General features: G+C 38.8%; 1 protein-coding gene across 3 annotated transcripts in view; it reads right to left on the minus strand.

Moving 5' to 3' along the window:
* Positions 1-9,395, minus strand: part of sptb (spectrin, beta, erythrocytic) — a 79,215-nt gene that overhangs the window by 48,355 nt on the left and 21,465 nt on the right. Inside the window, exon 1 of one of the 3 annotated variants that reach the window (XM_017421532.2) lies at positions 7,180-7,735. The exons of the other annotated variants lie outside the window; for them this stretch is intronic. Within the exon in view, the coding sequence (XP_017277021.1) occupies positions 7,180-7,720 (541 nt within the window). The 5' untranslated portion in view covers positions 7,721-7,735. Of the gene's footprint in view, positions 1-7,179; positions 7,736-9,395 lie in introns of those variants that run through there. 3 annotated transcript variants of the gene reach the window in all.

A 9,395-nucleotide genomic window follows, 5' to 3' on the forward strand; every position in this document is an offset into this window, starting at 1 on the left:
TGGATCATCCTTCGCACAGTAAGGCCTCCCACCTGTGGATATAATACTTACCTGCCTTCCTCACCAAGGAAATACTTACCACGTCCTCTGCTTCCAGGTTCCTGGTTCCTGTAATTATTCCTGCTCCCGATTCACTGTAAAATAAAACTCACTTCCTATTATCTTGGTCTCCCGTGTCTGTCTGACGCCGAGCTGCTCATTTTAGAATATTTACGAATCCTGACACCCTGCTGCTAAAAACCCACCCAGTAAGCTGCTTTAAAGCTCCAGCTGAACTCTCTGCATCATCCAGGAGAAGAAATAAAGAGTTACTGTATGTAAAACACATGATGCAGCAAGGTGAGGTAAATAAATCATGCCTCGCAATGCTCCCCTCAGCAGAACAACAGCTCTGTTGCATCCACACAGATACCCGCAGCATAAAAAAGTAATGGCAATTATACATGCAAATAACTCAAAGTGCCATTAGCAGCACAAACACTGATGGAGGATCTGACAGTGGGGCAGACAACAAAAATGGTGACAAATTCTTTCTGAGCTCAGAGGAATTTACAGCACAACCAGGCACACACACACACAAGTGAACACTGCATCTCCAGATCATATCACAAGACGAGACCTTTACAAGGGACCACATGCATGCACATGTGCACATGGAGGTTCCTGTTCCTGTTTAAGGTGGTAACTCACTGAGCCGCAACTGTTGGGGACTAGTTGACGACTAAAAGTTGCAAAAAAAATAGGCAAATTTTCCATTGTAGTCTCATTGAACTTTTGAGATTTTGCAACCAAGTGACCAGCAAGCAATTCACATTTTGAATGTCCCATTTTTAAAATCATGGCCTATGTATGTGTGCATAGTTTGCAAAACTGACCAAAAAAACTGTCATTACAATACAATGACATCTCTTCAGTTCCCAAAAAACACTGGAACTTTGGAAGTCTGCTTCTGCATTTTTGTTCAGTTTTTGACTTCCTATGTTCCTTTTTAGCTTTTAGCTACAGCTTTGCTAATTTTAGCATTTAGCTACTGTTTTCCTAATTGTAGATTCTGTTTTGCTTGTTTTAATTTTAGCAATTAAGTTTCAGCTTCTGCAACAAATGTTAACAAAGTCCTTTAGCACTCAGCATCCACACTGCACTTTTGCAGAAAACTCAGTTTCACTAGTTATTATTGTCATTAACATGGATTTTGGACCTGGACATGTTTTCTGTCAGAGGCTCCTGTGCAGGTGTCAAAAAACAGCTCTAGCACATTTGAGACTGTCAGGAACGGTGGAGGCGATGGAGGCGAACCCAGAACGCAGACTCATATTTGAAAAGAAACTAATTTATTAAACTAATGACAAAAAATGAAAACAAAAGCTGTCGAGGCAGCAAACTAATAAGATAAAAACTAAATCAAAAACCAACCAAAACAGGAGCAAACACAGGAGCATAAACAGGAACAAGAAACAGGAACGGGCAGGACAGAAACTAACAACATCAGACAAACCTTAGACAATGGACCAGCGAGGTATGGAGAGAAATGACCAGGTTTTAAAGACTGGGGATAACGAGGTGAGTGGGAACAGGTGGAATGATTGCTGAGTCGGGACAGGTGAAGATGGGCTTGGCTGACAGAAAAGTGAATGACTGGGGGAGAGTGAAAATGAACATGAACATGAGACAAAAACGAAAAGTACAACCAAATAACAAAAGAAACAAAACAAAAACCAAAGAACTAAAATCAAAATAAAACAAAAACAAAACCCAGAAAAAAGCCAAATCACCACAGAGACAGATTGAAGATGCTCATGTCAACTCTGTGACAAAATTTGTGGCACAATTTTTTTTTTACCATATTCAAAACTCAAGTGCCAGGACTTGCGCGCCTTTGCAACACAAGCGATGAAGTTGAGAACCACTGCGAATGGCACAAGTCTCCCTCATGAATGCCATTTGCCAGCAGATGTTTAGCCAAATGACATGACAACAATTCTGTGTAATTTCCTTGTTGAACAAAGAACAAGCTCTGTTAAATCCTACAATTCCATCTGTGGTCTTGCAGAGCAGCAAAAGACAAAATCAGTAAATTAATTACTGATACAAGACTCAGCTGCATATGAGGTTGGATTATCTCAAGATTTATGTGTATTACAAGGCTTTAGGGCTTTTATAATCAAGTAGTGACATTTTTAAAATTAATTAAAAAGGAAAAAATTCAAACCATGTTTTCAGTGTTTCTCAAATCAAATATTCTCATGACAAAAAGCTTTGTGAAAATAAATCTTCCCCAAAGGCCACCAGGCATTATGTTCCGTATCTTTATTTTATGCCTTCTCTATTAAAAATGCTGCACAGTGGCTTTACAGTAACTCAGTCAATTTTAAAGATACTGACTTACAATGTGTTTAAAACTTTGCCATTAACTATTTGGACTTAACTCTGTCTGTTAGAAAAATATTTCATCAACTAGTTGACAGATTTTAGTAAAACTTTCAGAAAATTATTACTAGATGTACATCTACAACTGATTCTCTGTTGGAGTCTCTGTTTTAGCATTCATCTCCAGTTTTGCTCACGTTAGTTTCTGTTCTGCTTGTTTTAACTTGCAATTCAGTTTCAGTACTTCAACAAATTTCATCAGAGTTTTTCTTGTAACGTCTGAAATCCTCAGACAGAACTACAGACACACAGAACCAATGAATGCTGACAGTGCAACAAAATACAAAAATGGAAGAACCAATGAATGAACAAACATACAAATTGAAGATGTGACTATGTATTTTAAGACCTAAAATGGAAAATCTGAGCATATTCATGACTTATTAAGTCACCTTGCAGAAACCCTGATGTCTCAAAGACAGAACAGTGATGGTTATGATCACATAAGATGTAAGAAATCATGTCTTTGGTTCAGGAACACCATCTTCTGACAAAAATGTCTTTGCTTCCGTTTTAAGATAGTTTGGTTCGAAATGAAAGGCTCTTCATAGATATGGTCTCTTGATGACACACTGAGGTTCCCTTATTGCCACAGATTTTTACTCTAAAGTTACTTTAAAGACAAAAATATAGGTTAAACTTGATCAAGAGCAGATAGTTTTGGCCCAGGTCACTTCTGCTGTAAGTTTGTTATTAAACAATGAAATGTCCAGCTGTGGTGTGTTAAACCATATTCTGACTGTACAACCTTTGAGCTGAAATCAGCTGCTGCCCATCCCAGGTGAAACTACAGCGCCAAATTACCGAGCAGATGTATTATTTAACTGTTTAACTTTTGCATTTATCCCCTGCCACTGATAGGTGAAAAGTGGATGAGAATATTTTTGCCCAAGTCTGTCTGTTATCAAAATATCTCTTGACAAATTTTAAGGAAACTTGCAGAAAATACTCCCTGGATGGACAGCTACAACTCATTAACTTTTTGAGTCAACTCATTTCAAAAAGGCCACCACAGCTAATTAACCTTAGTAACCATGAAAATTGTTATAACTCAGTTAGTTTTACAGATAGTGAGCTAAAATATGAGTCATCCTCAACACATATTTTGAGCGCCAACAGATTATGCAACATCTTTGCTTAAAACTTTGGCATTTGGCATAAAAGGCAATGGTCAAAAAGCATTTCTTTCAAAGTGGTTTCATTGCAGTGTTGTTTACTAAGCCTGACCAGACTAGAACAGTGTATTTTCACTCATCTGTCCTTTCCAAATTTCTAAGTTTTCCTGTCCTGTGTATTAGTACAAGCTGAACTAAACATTCCTCTGTTTCACATGCTTTTACTTAGTAATCTCTTATCCACTCTTTGACTCCGGTGAAGGCCCCATGACTTATTCATGCTGATGGATTTTCCCTGTATACAACTCAATCTAACTTTTTCCCCACAGTCAGCTTTTACTGGATGTGGCCCAGTGGGTCCAGAGCACCATGCCTGAGTCATGGCAGTGCCAGGTCCTGCGGCGGACGTGAGATAAAACTCAGCGTCTGTTTTTTCTTACACACTCCATCCAGACGTGTTCTCAAAGCAAGATAGACTGTTTGATCCTTTAATAGACAAACTGTCTCTCTGAAGCTGCTGACCATCAGATTAATGTGCATTTGATGTTCCCAGAGTTTATTTCTGCCAGCCAGAGCATTAGGAGAATTAGATGCAAGAGAAGCATGTGAAATGCAAAACCCTAATGAATTAAAGGACAAGCCTTCCTTGAAGAAATGCATATCACCCGCCAACTTTCATGCCAGAGTTTGAAACTAAGATCATCTTATGAGGAGAAACAAAAACAGAAAGAAGGAGTTATAGACACTTTTAGGTAATCTCATGAAATATTGTGAGATCTTGTGAGGGTGAGTCTCAGCTATTAGTACACCATAATTTAGCTCATTATCTGTAAAATTACTTGAATTATAATCATTTTTGTTTTACCTAATGTTGATTAGCTGTGGTAGCCATCTTGATTTGGGTTTATCTAAATGTTAATGAGTTGTAGGTGTACATAGAATGATTACTTTCTGAGAGTTTCATTAAAATATGTCCACTGGTTTATGATATATTTAGCGAACAGACAAAAAGGGTTAACGCTAACAGTTAATGCCAAAGTTTCAGACAAAGATCTTGTGCTTTCTATCAGTGTTTAGCTTATGAGTTTTGGGACATTTTCAGCTACTACCACACTAAATTTTGGCTCAATATCTGTAAAATTAACTGAATTATACCCAATTTCTGTTTCCTAATGTCAATTGCCTGTGGCAGCAATAAAAATCAGATCAGGGGAAAGATTTTTTTGCACGAAGGTCAGCAGAAATCGTCAAAAAGCATGTCAAACTTAAAAAGATATGTCACAATGAGCAAAAAAATCAAAAATCAATACAAAACAAGATAAAAACTAATGGTTTTCTTCCCTATTTAATTGATCTGTTTTCTATTAAATTTTTTTGTCAAACTTCGTCCTGATGCAGTCATTGAAACTCTCCCTTATAGTTAGAACAAACTCAGATAACGTGACAAGCAGTTGGTAAATCAATGCACTAAGCTCATCTCATGACACGTCTCTGATTTGGTAAAGCGTCAGAAGTTTCCCGCTTCATGTTTCAGTGCCTTCAAATTCAGTCGATACCTGAAATGTTAGCAGATGCAGTAAAAAATAAATAAATAAATAAAGCTTTTTCCTTTCTGTTCCTGCCTCGCCTCCTCCACTTTCCCCCCTCTCACTAATGCACTCCTGCCATCAGGGAGTTGGATAGCAGAGTGCACGCTTACAGAAATCTTGTATGACGGCAGAACTCTCTCCTGTAACCTTAATAACAGGCGGGGAGACATTAAATGATCTGAGAAATTGATTATTATTTTTTTTACATCACCCAGGTGATCCTTCACTGATTTCAAAACTTATCATTCCTTGAAAGAATGTATATCGCCAACTGCCTTTCAAGACAAAGTTTGCAACTTAGGCTAAATTCACATTGCAGGCAAAAGTGGTCCAAATCATATTGTTTTTCACCAATATCTGATTTTCTTATGACCATATGAATGTGACAAATCTGTTTTTTGATATTGATACCAATGTTGATATCGGATCATGTCAATACTTACATTAAGGGATCAATACTTGAGAGTTTGTTTCTACTTTCAGTACATCCATATTTACTTCCATAAACACAGCGTGCTGTATGTACCTTCTTCTGCACATGTGGGTCACTTCAACGCCATGGACTGTTCACACTGGCGTCTGATGATGTTTGCATTTAAATTTTAATGTGAACAACCAAACACAAAATCAGATCTCAGCAAAAAATTGTATATGAACATTAAGACCTGCAGTGGGATTGTAAACTAAGATCATATTATGACAAGAAATCATGACTTTGTAGCTGTTTTAATTAAACTTTGAAAATAACATTATTCATGATCTCATGCAATATAGCAAAATGTCAAAGTCAAAATATGTGTTGTGAATGACTCTCAGCTACTACCACTTCAAATTTTAGCTCAATATCTGTAGTTTCAACTATTTTTGTTTTGGCTGAAGTAGATTAGCTGTGGCAGTCATCTTCAATACGGTTGGGTCAAAAACGCAGATCAGCTGTAGATGTACATTGAATCGTTTCTTTCTGCAAGTTTCTCTAAAATCAATTATTTCTAAGATATTTACAGTGCAGTGCAGACAAATGAAAGCACACAAAGATACAAGCAAACACATTATCACTCTGCCTGTGCCTGGAATGGTTAGGAATGAAACTTACTATTGTTCTGTTCTCTTTATTCAGCTTTCAAAGAACCATATGGAAATGAGTTGAATCAATATAAAACTGTTTCAAAGTAAAAATAAAAATAAAATCAAGGAAGAATGAAGAACACAAGCTGGCAATGAATGGTTTGGGAGGGAAAAAACTATTAAAAGCTCTGTATGTGTAAATACATTATTCAAGGCCAAGTTGGTGAACAATTAGGGCAGAGTCCCAGCCTCCTGAAAAATAAATGAATTATTTTCAACCACCACCCAAAAGAAAAGGTTGGCGATTACGTTTTTACCTGTGCCTGTGCGCATGTGTCTCACTGTTAGCAAATATTTAATAAACCACTAAATAAATTTTGAATGAAACTTGCCCAAAGTAATCATTGTTTGCACATCTACTGTACAACTGATTTTTTAAAACCAATCTAATTCAAGATGGCCACCACAGCTAACCGACATTAGCCAGTACAAAAAGAGCTATAACTCAGTCAGTTTTACAGATATTGAGCTAAAACGTGATGTGGTTGTAGCTGAGAGTCATCTTGCAACATTGCACGAGATCCGCGCATAATGTTATTTTCAAGGTTTGACCTACAACTTTGTTATTTCCCACAATAGGATGATCTTACTTTAAAACTCTAGTGGTAGGCAATATGCATTCCTTTAAAGAGTGCTAGGCCTTTAATTAGCAAATGTATTTAATCAAAAAGCCCCTACTACTGAGGCTTTTTATCTCACACACTTAGCAACCCAACCTCTGCGCCGTAGTGCCCCGGCATAAACACATGATGAGAAAGGGAGGGGTATGACTGAGAAGATGGACTGACCTACACACACACACGCACACACACACACACACACACACACCCTACCACAACCCGGCCGACTTCAGTGAGAGCGCACACACACGCACACACACACACACACACACACACACCCCACCTTGAGTTTAGGACCTGTACCTTGGAGCTGTCTGAAGCGTCCATCTAGGATGGAGTTGAAACCGATGTTGGAGGTGCTGTAACTCAACCAGCGCGCTCGCTTCATACTTTTGGCCGAGGAGGAAGAGGAGGTTGAGGAGAAGACCGGGGCAGGGTGGGGGTGAGAGGTCCGCTGACGTCTGGGGGTGCAGGAGGAGGATGAGGAGGATGAGGAGGAGAAAGGGGGTACCCTTGTGGGCGCCTTGGTGAGTGGGACATGCAGTAGGGTTCCATTCCTCTCTGGGTAGTGTTCTGATCCCTGCTGCCTGCTATCTCGTAGTGTCTTCCTGTTCTCGGGTCTCTGGGCGCGGTGGACCGGGGGGGTGCTCTTGCTCCGGCTGCTGCTGCTCACACCCACCCACACTTGTGCCTCATTCTCTGATGGGGTGTAGGGTCTGCCGGCCCTTCCGCCACTGCTCCGAATGGCTCCTGTGTCCCTGCTGCCGGCCTTTAGACTGATCTTGACCTCTCTGAGCCGAGGCTGGCTGATGGGGGCAGTGCGCAGCAGGCACGGGCTGCTCATCCTGACCCCCCCAACAAGAACAACAAGAAACCTCCTATGGAGCTCCTCGTCTCTTCTTGTCTCTTGGTTCTCTGTCCTCCTTTCCAGATCCCTCTCGCATTAACTCCTGCTCTCCCTCCCTCCTTCCTCTTCCTCTTTCTTTCTCGCTCTCGTCCTCACTCTTACCGTGATGATGCTCTGCCTCTACTCCGTTGGTTGTGTGAATGCTGATTCAGAATTCACACTATTGTCTTATTTATAGTTTCTTCTGTAGGTTTTCTGTGATGAAATACTTCTACTTACTTTGCGCTATTTTTATTATTAATTTATTTAAACATTTGGCTCAATCGGGAGTGGTGAGTTATAACTTTTGGTATTTGCAACCTTTATACTTCTTGAAATATTTAACTTTTTTTTTTAACTCCATAGAAATACATTAAAATTGTTTTAATTCCTTCAAAACATTGTTATTTAAAGTCTACTTCAGCATACTTTCTTTATATTTGTCTTCTTGTGCTACCTTTACCTTTAAGTAACGATCTTGTAATTTTTAGCTTTTAGCTACAGTTTTGCTCATTTTAGATTTAGCTACTGTTTAGTTTTTAGCTTCAAATTAGTTAATTTTAGCTTTTACCTATGTTTTTTCTCCTAATTTTAACTTTTAGCTACAGTTTTACGAATTCATATTAGTTTTTGTTTTGCTCATTTTAGCTTTTAGCTACCATTTTTGCTACATTTAGCTTCTGGTTTGCTTGTTTTTAGTTTAACAATTCAGTTAAGCAATTCTTCAACAAATTTCAGCAGAAATATTTAGCACCCAGTATTCACACTTCAGTTTCACAGAAAATCCAGTGTTTCTACATTTTTCTTTACTTTTTGCTTGGTTTTTCCAAGCCTCCTTGATGCGAACAGTATGTTTTAATACTTACCCGTGTTCCCACCACTCACCCCTCCCTCCACCCAACACTCTACACAGTCACTGGACATGAAGTACAAATCAGTTGTGATTTTCTGCACCAACAATCCATCTGCATGTATTTTAAAGGAAGGAATCTTTCTGTATGATGTAGTGTGAATGAGTGGATATTTGATCCATTCTGTGTGGACTTCAAAGGCATGCTGGGTGAATATTCCTGAGTTTACAAGCTATAAATCAGCAGTGGGTGTCATTCAGAGCGTCTCGCATCTCCTCCCCCTCCCTCCTCTCCACTCTCTGACAGGAAACACTGATTGTATTACAGAAACATCAGTGCAGCAGCACTCTTCTAACACAATATCACCAACCAACACTCAGACGGCTGCCTTCATCACTGTTCATGGCAAGAACAGCGGTAAGAGCTTAATGAAAGGAGAAGAAAACCATTCCCGCCACCCAGACATATTAATAACAAACATGCGCTGATGATCAGCTCTGCTGGCTACCATTCTCAGCTGGTATTCTTATATCTGATCAGATGCACGTTAAAAGCAGTTTTTCAGTTTGACTCTGGACCTGCAAATTAAACTCTTTATGCTTTAATTGTAAACAAGCTCACATGAAATAATGCAAACACATACCAGACATACATACAGGTGCTGGTCATAAAATTAGAATATCATGAAAAAGTAGATTGATTTCAGTAATTCCATTTAAAAAGTGAAACTTGTATATTATATTCATACATTACATACAAACTCATATATTTCAAATGTTTAT

This window comes from Kryptolebias marmoratus, linkage group LG10 (assembly GCF_001649575.2).
Source record: "Kryptolebias marmoratus isolate JLee-2015 linkage group LG10, ASM164957v2, whole genome shotgun sequence".
In the NCBI taxonomy this organism is placed as follows: Eukaryota; Metazoa; Chordata; class Actinopteri; order Cyprinodontiformes; family Rivulidae; genus Kryptolebias; species Kryptolebias marmoratus.